Source organism: Corvus hawaiiensis, chromosome 16, assembly GCF_020740725.1.
Source record: "Corvus hawaiiensis isolate bCorHaw1 chromosome 16, bCorHaw1.pri.cur, whole genome shotgun sequence".
NCBI lineage: Eukaryota > Metazoa > Chordata > Aves > Passeriformes > Corvidae > Corvus > Corvus hawaiiensis.
The window spans coordinates 13,535,407-13,555,499 of NC_063228.1; the positions used below are offsets into that span (position 1 = coordinate 13,535,407).

Sequence of the window (20,093 nt, forward strand, 5' to 3'; positions counted from 1 at the left end):
CATTAGAAAAGTAAAGGTTTCATAAAATCTGCCACGTAAAGAGCAAAACCTCAGCCTCGTTTCCCAAGAGTAAATCCCACTCTCCTGCCTGTCAGACAGCTCCCAACAACCTGGCAATGAGCTAAAGGTCAGCTGCCTGCTGTCCCAGGGAGACATCTGCATGCTCAGAACACAGGCACAGCAAGCCCAGTTTATTTTAATCAAATTAATCAGCTTTGCTGGCACTAGGGGGGATCACTGAGCACAATGGACACTCTACAATCATTTTACAATTTCTTCGCTTCTGGCTCATCCTCTAAGGAGGGGAATCTTTGAGAATTTTACTTTACTGCCTGCCTCTATTTTAATCAGGCTTTGCAGATAATCAGCTTCACTTACAGGTCTATTCCTCAGAGCTATATTGGACTCTACACTTGAAATTTTCTAAGATATCACAGAATTCCCAACATTAATTTTACATACAACTGGCAATCGAGAGATTTGAAAGTACCAAAAAATGCCTCATTATGGACATTGTTAAGAACTGCTACCTCGACATGTTCAGAATGTAGGAAAAGGATATGTGACAGCTCAGAAAGAAGAGTTTCAGAATCAAAATGTTGAATATTAATATATTTGATGTCCAGTGTTACCCCAAAACGGAGATGAACAAGGCCACAAAGTGAATACACATGCAGGTAACATTCCAGTGATCTGAAATTAGCTGATAAATTAGTTCCCCTTCTGTTCTCAGGGACACACAGTACACAGAAGATAACAGGAAGTATTTTTGCACATCTTTCTCTCTGGAGCGCTTCAGTTTCTCTTGACGGCAGTAACCACAGAACTTTTCTCCAGAGTGCTTCAGTTTCTCTTGAAGGCAGTAAGCACAGAACTTTCCTCCAGAGTGCTTCAGCTGTGTAACTAACACAAGGACAAGAGCCCTGCAGCCTGTTCAGAGCTATCATGAATAGATCCACTTCTCACCGTGATCATCTCTGTACTCCAGACTCTCATGGGTCTCTGCCCCAGAGCCTCTCAAAAAGCTCTGGGAGATTGTTTCTGCTTTCAGCAACAGTTTGGAGCACAAACAGCCATAAGAGTGCCAGACAGGTTTCATCCTTTGTACTTAAAAAGAAAGAAGCCTCTTGACATCAAAGAAATGAAGGACAGCCCTCAAATCAGTGTGAGCCCAACTCCAGGGTCAACTTCAAAGCTGCATCATGTTTTTGAAGCCATACTGTGAACAAGAATGGTTAAAAAACAATTTCCCAACCACAGACAACATCTGATCAGCAATCTAGCTGCACACGTCTCCAGTCAGGACCTGACTCCCCAGAAGTCAGTAAGTTCTGGTGTATATTGAGAGCCAGAGGTGCCTTCACAGGACCGTACCTGATTCAGCACCAAAATGGAAAGACCTGTTCCTGCTTCTCACTGGTATCTCTGTAAAACTGCACATGATGTTCCAAAAATCAGAGGTTTATCAGAGCCAGACCAAGGGTTGTGCCCTGCGTGAGAGGCAGCCACAGAGATCATTTTGTTTATCAGTGGAAATAAGTGATAGGGCTGAGGTTACACAACCTCCCAGGTGTTACAGTCCCCATCAGGGTGTCAAAGATCTGACACCAGAAATTGAAGGCACCTTGACGGATCCATGCCAAAACTCAAGAGACTGAGGAGGACCCTCATGTTTTATCCCAAAGAGTGATGTCATGTCTTTGCCTTCACAGGAGGTACTTGAGGCTGGGGTTACTGTCTAAGCTGAAAAGTCTAACTCAAAAATTCTTTGAACCATCAGGGTGAACCTGATATGTTAAGGAGTCAGAATCACATTTGACCTGGACCAAGGAAAAAGGCAAGAGTGGAAACCTTTAGTCTTAAGATTTTGTGGGAGAATTGGCCTCAGGCACTGCTTCTTGTGGGCACTGAAGGTGTAAATGATGGAGAGTAAAGGAAGCCTCAAGCACTGTGAAGAGGAATGACGCAGGTCTAAGGGTCCCCCATGGTGAGGAAACACCTTTGTTAGATATTTACCTGTCCTTGTTATTCTGAGGTTTAAAAGACCTCTAGATACAAATAAGAATCAAAAGGTTTATGGAAAACAATTTCAATAAAATACCTAATGTATGACTTACTAAATATTATCACAAAATCCCAGCATGGTTTGGGTTGGAAGGGACCTTAAAGATCATCCAGTTCCAACCCCCTGCCATGGGCAGGGACACCTTCCACCATCCCAGGTTGCTCCAAGCCCTGTCCAACCTGGCCTTGGACACTTCCAGGGATGGGGCAGCCACAGCTTCTCTGGAAAACCTGCGTCAGGGCCTCACCACCCCCACAGTAAAGAATTCCTTCCTTATATCTAATCTAAAAAGTTGAGAGCACCTGATATTCTGCCAGGCATTTTTTTCTTTTACAGAGTATCACAAAACACAAGGAAGGAGGGAGTTTAAGTGCTCTTCTTAAAAGTCTGCAAGGCTAATAAATAAACTAATAAAATAAAATCCCACACCTTCAGTAAGAGTATTCTCAAAGACAAAAGCACACCTAAATGATCAAAGATGGAAGTGTTTTAACCATGGTGAAATGAGTTTTCCACACAGTAAGTTTTTATTTCAAGTTTTCATTCTGTTGAAAATATTCATTGCTTGGAGATTGATTAATTTATTGAGTTTTTAATGCACCCTAAAGCTTTCTTGTATGATCTGAAGTGTACACAAACTGGAAATGCTGCTCTGCCTTCTGAAGGAATCTGCAATTCAGGCACCACATACCCACAGCCTAAGAGCATATTCCCTGCCCAGATTGCATCTTGGATGAAGCCTCAAGAGAGGAGATTAGAGAGTCACAAATCAAGGGGATATATTAATCAATGAAATATAGAAGCTCATTACTTAAGAATATTGGGATATATAAATGAATGAGTAATACTGAGAATAACAGGTTCAGAATGGCTTAATGAATGTATTACTACATAATTTATAAATACCTAGAGAGTCTGAGAGTCACTACTACAACCACTACTACCACTGCTACTGAGTGTCACCTGCCAGACAGCACAGCCTAAAAAGGAGAATGGGTATTTATGAGATCCAAACCACAATTTTCACTAAGGAAGACGCTTCAGGTAAAAATATTTGTCTGGAAATAATACTCCATAAGGAGTTCCAACTAAATCTCAAAATACTGCATATTTGTCCTCCTTCAAGTCTCATTTACCTTGCGAGCAGAAAAGCACCACTAGCATGAAATGAGTCGTAATTTATGTTTTTAATAGGCTAAGTCCTTTAGTATCCTTGTGCACTAAAATCATACTAATTTTTCACTAGAATCCTTGCTCTGAAGGCCCATGACGACAAATGACACTGAGTGAAAGTGCAGCACAAACAGAACTATGGCTGTATGGAGGGCTGTGGACATTTGCTAAGTCTTTCACACCAGTCACTGTCTTTTGTCCATTGTCATTAGTATGGGAGCACCTCGTATCTCTTCATCTTACTGTCTCGCACAAGAGCCATGAAAGACTTTTACCTGCCACATATTTTTCTTAATCTCTTGTTCAAAACTACCTACACAGTCTCATATTTGCATGATTCTTCCCTAGGTAAAAGCATAACAAGGGAACAAGAGAAAACAGGCACATTTTCTTTGAAAATTTACTTAGATTTGTATTATCCATCTGAAAAAAAATTAGCAGTGAAGCTCCTGTACCTTCAGACCACAAGAATTACTTCAGTTCTTAACACTGTCTGCATCATTAATTGTTGTCTTCCCTGATGGGGGAGACGTTCAGATTTTTGCCAGGAGACAAAAGGAGGCAAATGGGACTTCATGGCTTCTCAGTCTCCTGATAGGTGTTTATTAATTCTAATCTAAGGAGTACAAGCCACTGACATGGCTTAGACATAGCACAGAGCAGAGAATGCAGCAAGAAGACAACTTAGCAAGATCTCACAGCCTTTTTAAAGGTAAATTACCCAATGAAAACTTAAAACACAAGGTATTTTCACTTTTTCACCACTGTCCAACAAGCTCCTAAATCACGTAGACAGGAACTGCGGAATTCTGTATCCAATCATCTCAGACCACTATTGCTGCAAAATATGGAGTTAGTGAAGAAGGAGAAAGAAGCTTTTAACTACAACTTATCCTCCATTTTGAGGTTTTCTACTTCTATCTATTTACTATGCAAATAGACCTAAAAACTCTAAATTTTTCACCCTGTGATAATCTCACATAGTATTCTATCACCTAATTCACACCATTGTCGATTCAAATTCTTCCCAGAGGCTAGGCAAATTTTCCCATGGACAAAGGTCAAAACCAGTACTGACCAGAGGGGTAAAACCTTTCAAAACAGGCAGAGAAATATTCTCTGCATTCTAGGTTCCCACAAGTTCTAAAACAAAGTTGTAACTGAATACCAACATCTTGAACAGGAGAGCTGGATTTGTTACTAATAAGCAATGTTTGTAGGGCTTTTTAATTATCGGATAGTTGTTATGCAGTTGGGTTCAAAATGCAACCACATCTCTGAACAAAAAACCTGGTGATAGAGTATTATAGGAATATTACAATGAGAGATTTGAACATCCAGGACTAAGCTGTCTTACATTTAAGTCGTTTTTGACCAGGCAGCACAAATCCCCTGCATTGTCAGCATTTCGAATGTCCACATCGTGAGGAGACACAAAGATCCTCTCGTTGTGCAAATCAAAGAATTCCACCTGGCTCAGGCCCACGTTTGCTGGATTCCCCCAGTTAGAAAGAAGTTCCATAGTCACATAAATGGCATCATGCACTTCCATACTGGTTGTCATCTGGACCAAAATGAAATACGGTAAAAACGTAAGCGACAAACCAATAAAATGTGAAACAAAATAGATTGTTAACACTGCAAAAGTGATGGGTCAGAAGCAAAAAGATTGCAAAGTCAAGGCTATTTGGATGACATTCAATCAGTCATTCTGGGTTCCACCAATTCTTCCACACATCAACACTCTTAAAAAGCCTAAAGAGAAGGCAACTCTCTGTTCTTTGTCTGATTCCTTTGTCATTCTGATGAACAGTGATAAATTCTCTTCTCTCACCCTGCCATATGTTTATTATTTGATGTAGGGCAGAGTTGAGGGATGCAGCTCATTTAATGTACTTTTATTTCAATAATACTGGGAAGCACCAATTACAGTGCACAGATGCACAAACCTTCTCTCTCCACATGGAGTTTACTCCAGCTTTGTCACCAGCCAGCGATCTGTCATTGTCACAGGCAGAATGGCTCCCACGCTCCGCAAACGCTTTCAGGAGTCTCTTCTTTTGTCTGAAACAATGTATTCTGGGTTATTTCCTCATGATTTCTGCATTTTTAAGAAATAGTTGGTGCAAAGGTGAAGAGATGGTAGGATGAACCCCACAGGAAAATGCACCCACACAGTGAATGACAACTTTCACAGCATTCCACTTTAGATACACAGAGTTTTTTAACCAAGCTGGGCTCCAGTTCCCAGCTGGTTCTGAGGCAGTGTGAGAAGAGAATGCAGAGGTGATATGAAGAGAGTAAACTGAGATGTTGGTAGATCCTGCTCCACAGAAACTGGCCCAAGGCTGCATTCCCCAATTTGCCACTTGCACGGTGTCTCAAGTATTTGATGATTACTGGGTATAGCAATTGGACTGGTGGTATTCTAAAAAATCTGTCTTCAAAGAAGGAAGTTATCCTGAAGCAAATATATATAAATATATACCTGCTTCCAAAAGGGCAGAATCTCTCCACAGCTCTTGTGACTGTAGTCCTTGTCTGGCGTTTTTCTGGAGGTTCAGTCATTGCAGAAAGAAGAGATGAAACAGAAGATGTCTTCTAAGTAAGAAAAAGATGAATATGTTTCATTCAGATTGTTCTCACCAAATAGCATCAATCTGCATCTCTGGAACAAGTAAGAGTTTGGGCCCAGCTCATCTGTAAGCCTATACAAAGTTAAAGCACATTTCATGGAGTTGGTCTTGATTTGCAATGAAAGAGCTGAGCTTGGAGCTTGATCTGCTACATGGAAGAAAATGTAGAAGCATACTCTGAGGACTACAAAATACACACACACATATATATAAACATATCTATAAAATCTCACTGTATACATTCGGTAGGACTCAAGGTTGGCCAAAGCTTTGGCACAGGTCTACTAGACCTTCTCCTCGAAAAATGGATCATAAAGTCTCTTAGATCCCCAAACCCCTCAATTCTATTAGCACAAAATAATGATTTATTTTTTAAATACAGAGCTATCAGTAGGCTACCTAAGAGAAAACAGAGGAAAAGTGCTGCATTCTTACAATGCTATGGGCTCTTTCTCTGACTTTACTTCACTTTTTTGTTGATTTTTGTTGATTTCCTTGCTTATGAGTTTTTAATTGTTTTTAAACATGGTTGCTGGAGGTAAGAGATGAACACACACTGGGGCAGAAAACCCTCAGTGAGATCTAGCAGTGTACAGGACAGCTCTGCTCCGAAAGCAGAGCATGCACTAACAGGGAACAGTACCCATATTAATGAGTCCTGGAGGAAGGTAGCATTCATTGGGATGGAAATCACACATTGTCTTGTTTCAGAAGCTTCCAGGATGAAAATGGCTCAAGTGGGCCTGCAGCTGTGCATTTGACTGTATAGACACATCATATGGCTGGTCTATCAGTTGCTCAGTGATCCCTGTAATCAAGAGGGAGCTGTGGGATGCCATCCTGAGGAAGCAGATTAAAGAAAACAACCCTTTGGAAGAATAACACAAATTAAATTACACTTAGGGAGCATCACCATTCATTCATACACAATCTTAATGTGTAAGAGATTGTAATTCATGGGGGTTTTGCTACTTGATCAAACAGCTCTCTTTTTTTTGCCATACCTTTTGGGGGTTTCTGGCAACTGTCTGCCTTTGCAGATCTCCCTGCAAGAATTCATTCTCAATCTGCACTGCTTGAACCACAGCTGAAACGGAGAGGTCAGGATCCTTCTCACACACACTCTTCCTAGTTACTGAAAGGGATGTTTCTGGTCGACTTAAGGGCTCTGCCACCAAAAAAAAGGGAAGAAATACTCATTTGTTCAGGACACACGAGTATGGAACATTCCAGCATCCGAAACATCCCATTCAGTTACTGACACAGGGCTTTGCAAGCAGTCTGTAACCATCCCAAACGAGGCTGAATTCCCCCAATTTGGTTTTATGTTAAGATTCCAAGTCACATCTACTTTAGGCAACAGTTAAAACATCATCATAAGAAGAGGAAAACTGACAAATGAGGAACATAATTTTTATGCCTTTAGATTGCTGTGTTCTGATATTTAGTGGAAATGCCTTGTAATAGTCCATTGAAAACAAGTATATATAATTTAAGCACAGCAGGAATTTGTAATTGGGGTGTTCAGCTACTTTGAAGGAATCCCCAGAGTCTTCTAGCAAAACAAGGGGAGTCAGGAGTCACTATTTACCAGGCAAAATAAATGACTTTATCACTTAAGCAGTCATCACAATGCCCACACGAATCCCAATCTTCCCAAACTTCATGGAGAAATAGAAACGTCACAGCCTATAAACAGGTTTGAGAGAAAGGAAATAAAATTTAACAACAGATGATGTGAGATTGGACTAAAAGAGAAGCACAGTGGTTGTATCTGAGAGCTTTAAAAGTCAAGGGAAGAGAAGAGACTGAAGTTGTACAGACATTTAGAGTGAGGGGAAATACTGAACAGGCTGAAGTGCCAGTGTGCTCTCAATGCTGCAGGAAGGAGAGCACAGTGCAAGTAACATGAAGTCCACCTTGAAAAGACAAGAAGTTAAAACTGAGTTGAGATTTGTGTGCATTCACTCTTTGCACATACACCCATGAAAACTTCCAACAAGCATCAGTCATCTCTGCAAAAAATAGGGGTAAAGATCTGCTTGTTCTTCTGTACTGTATCATCCCCCTGAAATGAAATTAATTTAGAATTTAACATGATAGTTGGACAGAAACAGTTCCAACCAGCACTATTATAACCTGAGAAAATGCTGCACACATCTCTGGGAAGTCAAAGCAACATCTGCTGCAACAGATGGTGGGTGAGGGTCTCAGAAGCTACAAAGGGGATTTATTCTGGAGCCAAAAAGAATTAACTTCTTTTCCTCTGTTTGGTTTTCTGCTGATTAAGAAACTAATATTTTGGCTTTTCAAAACCACTGGCCTTACTGCTTTCTTGGGAAACATCTGGATTCTGCTTTTCTGAAAAGAGCAGCTTGACCACAGAGTATGGTGGGTCTGAAAACTTCACCTCAGACCTTTCAAAAATTCAAGCTGATCACAGTTGTTCAGTTAAGGACTGCACTGAACTACAGCTGCAGTCATGACTTCAGCCCTGGCATTTGGGGTTTGGTGTGTTTTGTTGGGGTTTTTCCCCAGGTAAAGACCACACCTTAGCAGTAGATTTTTAGAACAAACAGCAGTGGCTTCAAATTATGTCTCCAGTCCAGGAAAAATATTTTCCAGTATGGTCCTAGATACTGGCATATCTACCCAGCACTGCAGCCTGATCTCAGTGTTTAAGGTGTAATTCAAGTACAGTCCCAAGCAGCCACAGAGCTCTTTTGTCATGCTGTGGAAAACCGTGCCTTTATTGTGGTAGAGAACTCTGAATTTTGTATTGTTACAAATGTGCTGTGTTAAACTCTTCCACCAAACATCAACTGCTGATTGGGAGAACACACATTTCCATTAATACCACAGGGAACAGATCTCCCTGAGGGAAGTGGGAAACACAGAGCAAGTACTGAACAAGGACTGAAATGGAGAGGGAAAATCTTGTGCTGTGAAAGCAGAAAGAGAAGGAAAATAGTAAAGATGTGGCAGAAGATTAAAGTATACAGGATTTTATACTTTATCACAATTTCACTGAAGTCAGAACACTCAAGGTGTTAAAAACAACAACAAAAGCACTGAAAATTCCACTTAAAAGAAAACAGGCAGGGGAGTGACAGCTAAAAAAATCACTTAATGACAGATGTGTGCTGAAATTGCATCTGAGCCAGAGAGGGGAAAAAGCATGAAAACTCTCCTTATTGGCATCATATATTCTTATTTCTTACTAGAACAAATTATTTCATGTCTGTCCTGGTGCAAGAACTCAGCAGAAAGTGGCCGAGTGACTTCATTTTTCAGCATGACTGGTTTGACAGGAATGTACACCTCAGCACTGTCCTTTCTTTTGGCTGAGAGAACTCGCACTGGCTTCACTTCTGCAAGATAAAGAGGAAACAGAAATGACAAACTTTTAAGTTACATGGAAGCAGCCAGCCCAGGAAAAATTATTGGATTTTAAATGCTGAAGTTTTGCCACTTTAATTATGTTGGCATAGCTGAAGTGATGATTTCCCTCCCTTTCACTGACACTGTTCTATTGATGTAGAAGCACATATGCATGGCTGGCACTAACTCAGTGAAACAAAATAAAAATAGTATTATAATGTACCAATACATCTCATCTCTGCCAGATATTTACCTGCATTACTGTCAAGAAAAGCAAAAATAAAAGAGAAGTCCTGAATCACTCGTTAACACAGTTATACCAAAGTAAATTCTTAAAATACAGACTCAAATGTTGTCTTGTTTAGAAGTTTCAAAGGGGGAGAGGGTTGCTTAGAATAGTTCATATAAGTACTTCTTCACTTTTTGATCTGAGAATTATTAATGCCTCTGTTGCTTCCATCACAGCTTTGAAATTTCCCTCTGGACAAAAAGTCATGCACTCTCCCAGAGATCTTGCTCTCACTGCAGCTCCATCCCTTGTTCCTGTCTCTTCTTCTGCCCTTCTCCCCATTCACACTCCACTCACATCTATGATAATGAAAGGAACACTCCTCTATTTAATTTATTCAAAGATTGTTCCTCTTAATTTATGCAATTAACTATGGATTAGGAAAAGAAAAAAAAAAGAAGCAAAATAAACAAAACCAAAAAACCAAAACCAATTACTGTACCTGAAATGAGCAGGGAGGGAATTTTGAGAACTATTGAAGGTAGTTCTAGGTCTGGTTTCTGCCTGAACTCTCCACCCTTTGTTAAAAACATCTTTGAGACCTAATGACTGGTTGTGGGTTTGGACACTGAGGTCTCCAAAGGAGACAAAAAGAGACAAAAAGAAGGGGTTCATGTCAATTACAGCCCACACTGTGACAAGTATCCAGCACCCTGGATGTGAAATAAAGTCGAGACTGGGAAGATTTGGCTTCCTGAATTAGTGCAAAAACGGTTCAAAAATATATTTTAAAACATGATAATTTCTTGAGAAATATCACAGACAGTCTGAAACAATCTTAGTTCCAGTGTCCAGACATGGTGATGCAGGTGCATTAACCAGGGCTGTGTGGCTTTGCAAAAAAATTTTTTATGAAGTACAAGACGATGCAAGTCTCCCAAATGAGGAGATCAAAACAACAGGTTTGCTGAAGAGCATGAGAACTTAGGAGGGTATGGAGTAACTCCTAATGATCAACCAGCTATTCCCTTAAAAAATTCCCTCAAGGAATTGTTATTGTAGCACTGTAGTAGTGTGAAAGACACAGACTCACTGCTTTGATCCTGGTTGAACTCCAGCACAGTCAAGGCACCAGAATCAAGGCCAGAGCATCTCCCAGCATCCTGATGTTCAGAACCTTCCTTCTGCAGTGCCCCACTGCTATCCAGCTGAAGGCCTTCAAAGCCTGTAATTGCTTCCTCGGTGGGAGATGGCTCTGAAAACACATCCTCTTCAACAGAGTCATAATCATCACTAAGGGAGTCTTCTTTCATCCTTTCCTCTTCCATACTGCACTGCAAGCTGCTTCTCAATTCCTGGTACAATATAAACACATCTGTCAGAAAAGCTCAAACTTGTATTTTAAAATAAACCAGAGTGGCTGCCTCTTCCTCCCCAGAAGAAAGAAAAATCTTCTCATGAACTCGGAGCTGTAATGCAGCTAAAAACATTCACATTCCTGTGTTACGTCTTGGCTCCTTTGATGAGGGCTTGTAAAGAAAAATCATCCCACAACTCCTGTGCTCCTTCTCATCAGTATCCAGCAGGAACATTCTGTAGACCAAGGAGTTTTTATGTGCAAAACCAATTTTTAGGAGTAAGTTACAAAAAGCAAGTAAGGGGGAGAGCAAAGGCATATATTTGTGCAGTCTCACAGTTGTGCCTTGCTATTTGAAGAGTAGCTGCAATCCAGAATTTCCAAATGCCTTCACAAGACTGTCAAGCTCATGTAGCAGCAACTCCTTTTTAAGCACTTGAAAGATAGTAATAGTCCTGCCTTGTACACATCTGTACTTCAAAAACCAGTAGAAAAAGAGTTGGGGTCAAATGGGCTAAGCTCCCAGTTTGCATGGAGTTTTTTGAAATGGACACACTGTAACAGGATTTTATGCAAAAAATAACCTATTTTGAAATTGACTGTGGAAAAAACTGCCCTGCCTCTCTCATCATGCACCACAAACAGCACAGATGATGCTGGAGAGCTGTGTGCTTTTATGAATGCAAAAGGAAAAGACCTTGCATCTCTTAAATGCTTTTTTTCTCCCCCTGCTTTGTTGGTATTAAGAGTTTTGAGATAAATATAGGTAAGCAAACTGTATAAAATGAAAACCTGAAGCTAACTTAGGTACAAATGAACTGTGACAGTGTATATTCAGTTTGCAATGAAAGCTTCAAGCTGCTACAGATTACACTTGTTAGGAAATCCATGTTGACAGAAATATATTACAAAGAGCAGACAAAGTCAGGTTCAAAGGAGGGTTTATAAGCAACCTGAGCCTTGATATCGAGCATGTCTTTATGACAGTCAAAACTAATATTTCCAGCTCTTTGACAGGAAATTGTACAAGCTTTCTTTTCATTTGAAACCTCTGCATCTGCATTGTAACAAGACACTAAAAAAACCACATTACAGCCTCAGCAAAATCAAAATTATTTCTATCTTGACGAAAAGGAAAAGTGGGGGGTTGTTTTGAAATTATTGGCTTACCATTAAAAACACATAAAAGATATAAATATCCATCAGTGTAAACAAGTTACCAGTTTGTAGAGCAAAAAATAATCATCAATTCAAGAGCAATATAGGAACAAGAGAAAGATGCAGCTAGGAAAATATGCTTGGGAATTTTGTCTGATATCAGTGGTAAGATCTGTAAACAGTTTCATATATAGATGCTACTCCACTACCCAGAAAAGCTTTATTTATGTCGTTAATTAGTTAGGCAGAAAAACATTCATGAATTTTTGTTCATTATTTCTTTTCTTTCACATTTGTGAAGTGTGCTAGAACAAACTGCAATTAGTGATCAAATGGAAGGCTGCACAGTCAATATAACAACAATCCTTGATGCAAAGCAACTGCATTGATTATAACATTTTCAAAACTTTCGTCTGATTTTTGTTAGGTAAAACAATGACATGCAACAATTTTAGCATCATTATTTAAAGACTAACCTAAAGGGACAAAAAGCTGTTGTTTCAGCTTTCTCTAACCTGACACCCAGGAGTGATGTTCACCTGGACAACCATTAAGTGAACTGAAACAGGCTCCTTGCAGGAAATACCTAGATTCAACCTAACAGAGACAATATTCTACTTCCTAAAAATAAGGTTTAACATTTTGTAGTGTTGCTGACTGAGATTTGATTTTCCAAGAAGCTTTACTTTTTATTTTTTCCTTCTTTTTGTCACGTCTCATCAAAGCAAAATTCTCTAATGAAGACACCACTACATACTGGGTTTGGATGCTCCAGCTGAGGCTGATACCTGGGTTCACATTTCAAACAATACTGCCATGAACAACAGAAGGCAACTGCCAATTGTACCTGGGAGAGAGGAGCATCACCATCATCACTGCTGCTCTGCACACTCAAGCTTTCATAAGGTTCAAAATCGTCAGAGTACTCCAGAGATGGTTTAATGTAGAGTTTATCCCCCCTTTCTGTTTTGATCGCCACAGTTTTCTGTCAACAGAAACATTCAAAGGAATCAGATTTCTGCTGCATATCAGTGGTACAAAAGGAGTAACCATCACACTTTATATAACAATTCCATGATCAAGAACTGCTTTTCCCCTCTGTTCCAGAGAAGGTTTCTGTCCTCCCTGAGCTCACCTTTGGGCCCTTGAGGTATGGTTTAACAGCCCTGGTCAAACTCCCCACCTGCTGCTGCTGCTGTGCCCAGAGTGGGCAGTGATATTAAACCTTGCTCTCTGTTGTTCATACACTCCTCTAGCATTTTCTAAGTGCCAGGGGCAGAGATGTCCCAGAGAGAACATCCTAAGACAACTTGGGTGAATTCTTTCAGTAAGTCTATCTTTCCCCCTCGCAGCATCCCTTAGCACAGCCCAAGTTTGACAGGTTTGGCCAGGAATTGCTGGGTCCTCTCGTTATCCAAAAAAATCCACATGGAAAATCACTGGCAAAGGAAACTGCTATTGAGGCATGACCTCCTTCTCAGTCTTGTGGTTGCACTTTTCCTTAGCTTAATAATTCCAGTTGTTCATTAGGACACAATAATTCCTATCCTCCCATCCACCTGGACAAAAGACTTAAGGAATCATCCTAAGCTAGGCCCAAGTAGCAACCACGTTTTAGTACAGAGCCACACATCTGGCAAATTTAGCAAAGAAGTCCTGACAGGCCACAATGTAAGCAGAGATCTACTGGGAGAAACAGCAGCTGAGAAAATGAACTCAGCTAAGCAGTAAAGGTGGTAAATAGAGTAATGCAGCCTTAAAGCTTCAATGTGCAGTATTTTCTGGAAGAAAAGAAAACCTGCCTAGCAGAAACACTTGATCCACACTGGCACAGACCTCTGATCCAATCACTCAAGCACAGACTGGACATCCAGCCAGGCCAATGGCTAATCAAGTAATTACTTAGGTGACATGTCTCCATTGTTCTGAATTCACATTTATTCTTTTAATTAAGTCCTTGACAGGTTAACTCAGATCCTTCTTTAGGCCAAAAGAAAATGGGTTTCTCTTCTAATGGTTTCTCTGGTGAAGCAACAACTATGTAGCTGATGGCTTCAAATTTCTTATAGATAGGATATTTTTATTACCTAGATGCATTTCCCTCTCTTATGATCTACAAGAATTTATCACAAATTACAACTCAAATTATGCAAATTACATTTCTTTGTCCCTCAATCCTGTTGCAGGGTGGAGAACAGCAGTAACAGCCAGGGATGTCTCTCCAAAATGAGTTTCTCCATCCTCTGCACTAGATAAATTCCTTAGGGTGCCATCAGAGATATCCAGCAGCAGCTACTCTGCTGGAGGACACATTGAGCCAATCATGTCCAGGCTACAAAAGTTTCTGTGATGAATGTCACTGAAACCAAACCCTTTCAATGAGATTTGCCTCTTTAGGCTTCCAAGCAGACAAAAATCTAGGCAGGGTAGCATTTCATGTTGTCAGTGTCTAGACCAAGCCACTCAGTCTCTATGAGAGTCCCAGCTGCCCACTCTGTACCGCTTGCAACCAATTTCCCCTAAAGTTATTTTCAACCTAAGAATTAGTTCAAAGCCCCATTTCTTCCACCTGCCCCATACCTGAAGCCAATTCCTGCGTTGTATCTTGCCTGGGGCAGTCTGAGTGCTGTGTTCTGGCAGCCCACTCTCTTCTAGCTGGGCTGCTTCTTCACCAGGGGCACACAAGAATTAGAAGACAGGAGACAGAAAGCAGAAACACAGTATTAGACAATAAACATACACCTTACTTCGTGGGTTTGTGGGTTTTTGTTTTCCCCCCCAACTGAGGACAGAAGAGTGAATCTGACACGTGAATGGAATCAACAACTGCAAAGACATCCAACATCAGATCCTGGCCAGTTCTAGCTGCAGGAGTTTTGAACCTCTTCAGGGGCAGTTATCATCAAGTGTTTTTAAGAGAATAAATTCTTTTAAGATACAATAGCTTAACAGTAGGGGAAGCCCTACCTTTTTTGCTATGAAAATACAGAAATACATTCTAGAACAGGGGTGCACACCATCCTGACCCCCAGCTGGGTAGAAAGTAACCTCTCTTAGGAAGCCAACTGAGCCCAGAACCCAACTACCAAAGGCAGACCGACAGACGGGGTTCTGGTGAACAACAGGTGATATGCTGGGTTTACAAAGGAATTGTGTGTATCTATTCTCAAAATTAAGGAAACATAAGGTATTAGCAGATTAAACAGAATCTATTAGGTATTTAACATACTGTGCAGAGGATTCTTAATGTATAAGCCATAAATTAAGGACAAACAACCATTAGCCTTCATTTCTAAGGCAAGGAAGAGTTAGTTCAGGGACTTCTGCAAAAAATCTCTGTATGGTCAAGGAGAACTAAGGGTCCCTGTGCTGGAAATGGCCCCAACTTAGAGTGGAACAATGGATTTTGAGAAGATGCTTTGACTGAGAGAGACAAACAAACTTGCAGGTCACATCAGCGTCCTCAATGGAACAAGGGCAACATCAACGCTCTCAGTAGCATCCTAAATAAAGGCATCTCATTTCCTATAGCCAAGACAGATTTACAGCTTCCATTTCTTCTCAGTGGAGAAAAACAGCTGATGCAAAACCTTTTTTCTTTAAGCCATAATTTAATGGTCACCCTAAGGCTGCAGGAACTGGCACTACCAATAAAAGAAGCAATTGTCCTACAAAGGTCATAGAATCACAGAAAGATTTAATTTGGAAGGAACCTCTGGGGTCACCGAGTCCAGCTTTCCACTCAAAGCAGGGCTTACTTCAGAATTAAATCAGGTTGCTCATTACAGCTCTCAATACCACATTTTCTTCTTTAGGGGTTGGACAACCCTCCATGCACCTGTGCAGTGACCTGTTCAGAGAATTGATATGACAAGTTTTAACTGTGGGAAAACATCAAAGATTCCTTTTAGTTGTAGGCCCTTGGGCAATCTGGTTCACCAGGAAACTGCATAAAAGCTGGTCCAAGCAGCCAGGAGGGAACAGGCCTGGGGTAGGACCATCCTGGGGGAACAGTGTTTGCTTATGTCCATTTGGAGTGATCACAACATTACAGAGCAGCAACAGGATGTCGTTGTATTGCTCCAGCACAAAGTATCTCTCTGTCTCATAGGCCCAAAACAGGACTAAACACAGAGGGGAAAAGGAAAGGACTGCTCCAAGGAAGAGAAACAGCCCTTCCAACTAGGGCTCCTGCTACTCCAGTAGGCTGTTCCCAAGTAACACCAGAAATCCTTTGAGTCGTTAGCATTGGGGCTGATTGCTACAGGCTCTTCTGGCACTGAGAGTGAACTGTCTTGAGCTTACACTGTGAGAAGCATGGCTGGATTCAGTCAGTGCTTTGGGAGAGAACTGGAAGCACCTTTCCTTTCCACTCTCTGAGAATCCATCTCTGCAAAGCAACTGCCCAGAAGTCCCTCGTGTGCTGCAAATGTAAGCAGGAAAGGGGGAGATGGCAGGACTCATGCTACCACTGCTGAGTGCTTCATCCTCAGAATTGCTTGAGTGTCTGAAGAGACTCTAAAAGTCAGGGGTGACAGGACAAGGGGGAATGGCTTCACACTGACAGAGAGTAGAGTTAGACTAGACATTAGAAAAAAACTGTTCCCTGTGAGGGTGATGAGGCCCTGGCACAGGGTGCCCAGAGAAGCTGTGGCTGCCCCATCCCTGGAAGTGTCCAAGGCCAGGTTGGACAGGGCTTGGAGCAACCTGGGATGGTGGAACATGTCCCTGCCCATGGCAGGGGATAGAGCAAGATGAGCTTTAAGGTCCTTCCCAATTCCACAATTCCATTACTCTACTTAGTGATGGATTCATGTGACCAGGTCTCACTAAGCCAGGAAAAATGGTAATTCAAATCCCAGGCAGAGGCTGATACAGCTGACCGAGTCATCTGTGCAACCAACATTACTTTGGAACAAAAATATCCTTCCCATGGGATGGATGGGATGTGAATACCAACCAGTACCCATTTGGGCACACAGAACAGGTCCACCAGTGTCATTCCCTCAGAGACTTGAGCTGTCAGTGCCTATTTGAGTAAGGAAGGACTGAGAAATACATCCTCAAAATATTAGTCCTAATCCAAGGAGAGCCCACACTACCCTCAAACCACATATTTGTGACCACACAGACATTGACTGGAACAACAAACATAGCTGTGAAACTAGGTGTGGGTTATAGACCCAAAGAAATGACAGCACACCTAGAGCCCAGCTTCACTACCCCACAACCCATCATTTACTTTAATTCATTACCAATCCTAAGCATAGAAACTTTATCAATCACTATTATCAGTAATTACTCCTAGGGAACACAAAGAAAATAGTCCTGACAAATAGATTTATGATGACACTTTCAGGAACCAGAAAGAGGGATTTATGCCCATTCTGGATTATTAAGTATCACCCACTCCTAATCTTTCAATGAAGACTAATCCTATAGATGGATGCTTTAGAAGTAATAAATGATGCAATAACTCTCAGGGGAGATGGATAGGGAAGAAAACTCAGTGCTGTATCTCAGCTAGGAATCATTTCTGTAAGTAAAATCATATTCAATCATTGAGAAGAAATGTCTAGAAATGAAAGAGACCACAGAATTGCTAAGGTAGAACCCCCAGGCAAGAAGCTCATACAGACCAGCAGTGACTCCCATTCTGGACTCCAGCAGCAAAACCAAATGGAAGAGGAAAAATGACAGGATGTTGGTTCAGTTGGTATCTTTCACTGCAGCTTCATGTGTTTAAAACAACACCACCGGAGAGTTAAGAAACAGCAAAACACTGAGTAATCTTCTGCAGAGATGGTGCTACAGTCTCTAATTGATGGAGTTGAGGAAAGGAACAGAGACTGCAACTGAAGTCTTTAGAGATTCACAAGATATGTATCCTACCCTGACTGAACCAAAAGGCATTAAGGGACCATAAAAATAAAGAATTTTCGTTAAGCTTAGACATAATCTAAGATCTTTAAGATGAAATTTCTCTTGACAGAGTTCCACTAGAGCTGCTGCCACAATATCCCTTCACAATTTTTGGAGCAAAAAGTCCAAGACGTTGATTTACACCCTCTTTAGCTACCTGAAGGTTTATCAGCCCTGTGTGACAGAGCACCCAATTTCCACCATTTCCCAGAACTGAAGAACATGAACATTTTTGCATCATTACACACAAGGTTTCATTTTCACAGAGAACAGTGGAACCAGGTGACAAGCTGATTCCTCATCACCATCCCATACAACCTGCAGGAAATTATACAGCAGACAGCTAAGCTGAACACACCTCAGCCTGGAAACGAGTAGTGTGTGCCCAGTGTAGCAGGAAAACAAATTAAAGAGATTAAGTTAGAGCCACGTTTGGAACAGTTATTAAAGGAAAAGTTAGTTTCCAGTATTGTTGAGATTAATGAGCTTTCAATCAATGAATTATCATACTAGGTAACTTTTTTAACTCTTTGTCTTCATTTTTAGGTGAAAATGAAGCTTAAGCAGGTTATCACATATTAAAAAACACTCTGAGATAGGTTGCAGCAAGTGTGAACATAACTGACTAAGGCTGATAAACTGCTTTACACAGGGATTCAGTAAAATCAACTTTCTTTTCATTATGCTAAATAGATTAGAAGGCCAGTAAGCTCATGCTTTATACTTTCATGCATGCAAAATTATTCCTGTCACTGCACTGCTCTCGATGACAGACTTAAATTAGAAACAAAATACCCATTTTTCCATAAAGCCAGCTAATCACTAGGAAAAAACGGTCTATTTTCTTTACTTCAAATATTTAAATAAAGATTAGCTGTCTTTTTAAGACAACTATTATAGCTTAAATGTAATTTATGAGCTTAATGAAGCTATTACTGGATATAATTTGATTACTGCCTATGTCATCAGATGTCATTTGTCCTCAGGACACCAGACTTGGATAACACTGAAGTCCATCAGATCTTAAATCCTCTTAATAGTGTTATGTGTCAAAGGTATATCATTATTTTCCACTGACAATTTATATACATTTCTAATCTTCTACTTTTAGTTAGAGCTGTTTAAATAATGAAGAGGCAGGAAAGTTAAATGTTGGAATTAATGACGGATCAAGTGAAACATTGATAGGGTGTTGCAGAGACCATTCCTTACACACAACCAGCTTAAGCACTCCGGTTTCCAGGGAATTTCATCCCACCAAGCCCCAGTGGTGCTGCCCCTGGATCACAGCCTGGCCAGTGACCTCCCTGAGTGAGTTCCAGCTCTGGTGCAGCCTCTGCCCGGCTCCCATGGCACTCACCCTTTGTCCTGGTGGGTTTGGGCCTGTTTTTCAGGAAGCTGTGTGGGGTGATTTTCCTGCGGTACTTCCTCAGCTCTGAGTTAGCTCCATTCACATACAGAGAAAATCCTTTTTCCAACTGCTCCAGTTTAATTTGCACGGGATCTTTTTTTTTTAACCGTTCCTGCAGCCTGAAGGAGAAAGGACAATAATTCATCCCTGCACAGCGCGTGCACAGATGGTCAGATCAGCAATAAATACAACAACACACCATGTCACTAACCTGAAAAATATGTTCCCAGTTCAAGTAACCCTTTCAGAATACACCTTCCAGGGTCTGTTCCTGTTCTGCAATGTGTGTATGAGCACCCACACACTGTGGCAGATTAACTTTGACCAGGCTTTTCCTTTCTGAGATTTTTTTCCATGTTATTTCTTATTTCACATTATTTTCTCCATTTGGTATTTTGCACATTTAACCTTTCTTCTTAAGAATTTTAAGGAATTTCACTTAGAATTTCAAAAAGCTTAAAAATTGTTGAACTCTTTTCAAGAATAAAAAATGATTATTAGTGTTTTGAAACTGGAGGTAGAAAGCCTCCAGCCAATACTGCAGTTAGAGATACCAGAAAACTAAAGGCTGGTTAAAATAATATCAAAATAATGCCCTTCCATGGGCTCAGCTTCAGTGAAACAGCTCCTCTCCCTCTTCCAACTCTCATCTTCTCTCCTTTCACCATGGGTTATACCCAGTCCATGCTAATTCCTTTGGACAGGTGACATGGAGGCCAGGAGGTCGGCATCACGTGGGTGACAATTTGTGCATTCCCCTG

The 20,093-nt window shown here is 40.9% G+C and overlaps 1 protein-coding gene across 4 annotated transcripts in view; it reads right to left on the reverse strand.

Moving 5' to 3' along the window:
• LOC125334495 (katanin interacting protein) overlaps nucleotides 1-20,093 on the reverse strand; it is a 58,312-nt gene that overhangs the window by 36,228 nt on the left and 1,991 nt on the right. For 3 of the 4 annotated variants that reach the window (XM_048321350.1, XM_048321349.1, XM_048321348.1), the window contains exons 4-12: nucleotides 19,282-19,451; nucleotides 14,580-14,665; nucleotides 12,847-12,984; nucleotides 10,578-10,839; nucleotides 9,096-9,245; nucleotides 6,879-7,042; nucleotides 5,727-5,839; nucleotides 5,188-5,302; nucleotides 4,596-4,802 (exon numbers count right to left, since the gene is read on the reverse strand). In XM_048321350.1, the coding sequence (XP_048177307.1) occupies nucleotides 4,596-4,802; nucleotides 5,188-5,302; nucleotides 5,727-5,839; nucleotides 6,879-7,042; nucleotides 9,096-9,245; nucleotides 10,578-10,839; nucleotides 12,847-12,984; nucleotides 14,580-14,665; nucleotides 19,282-19,451 (1,405 nt within the window). The remainder of the gene's footprint in view (nucleotides 1-4,595; nucleotides 4,803-5,187; nucleotides 5,303-5,726; nucleotides 5,840-6,878; nucleotides 7,043-9,095; nucleotides 9,246-10,577; nucleotides 10,840-12,846; nucleotides 12,985-14,579; nucleotides 14,666-19,281; nucleotides 19,452-20,093) is intronic. The other variant, XM_048321351.1, reaches the window with a different exon arrangement.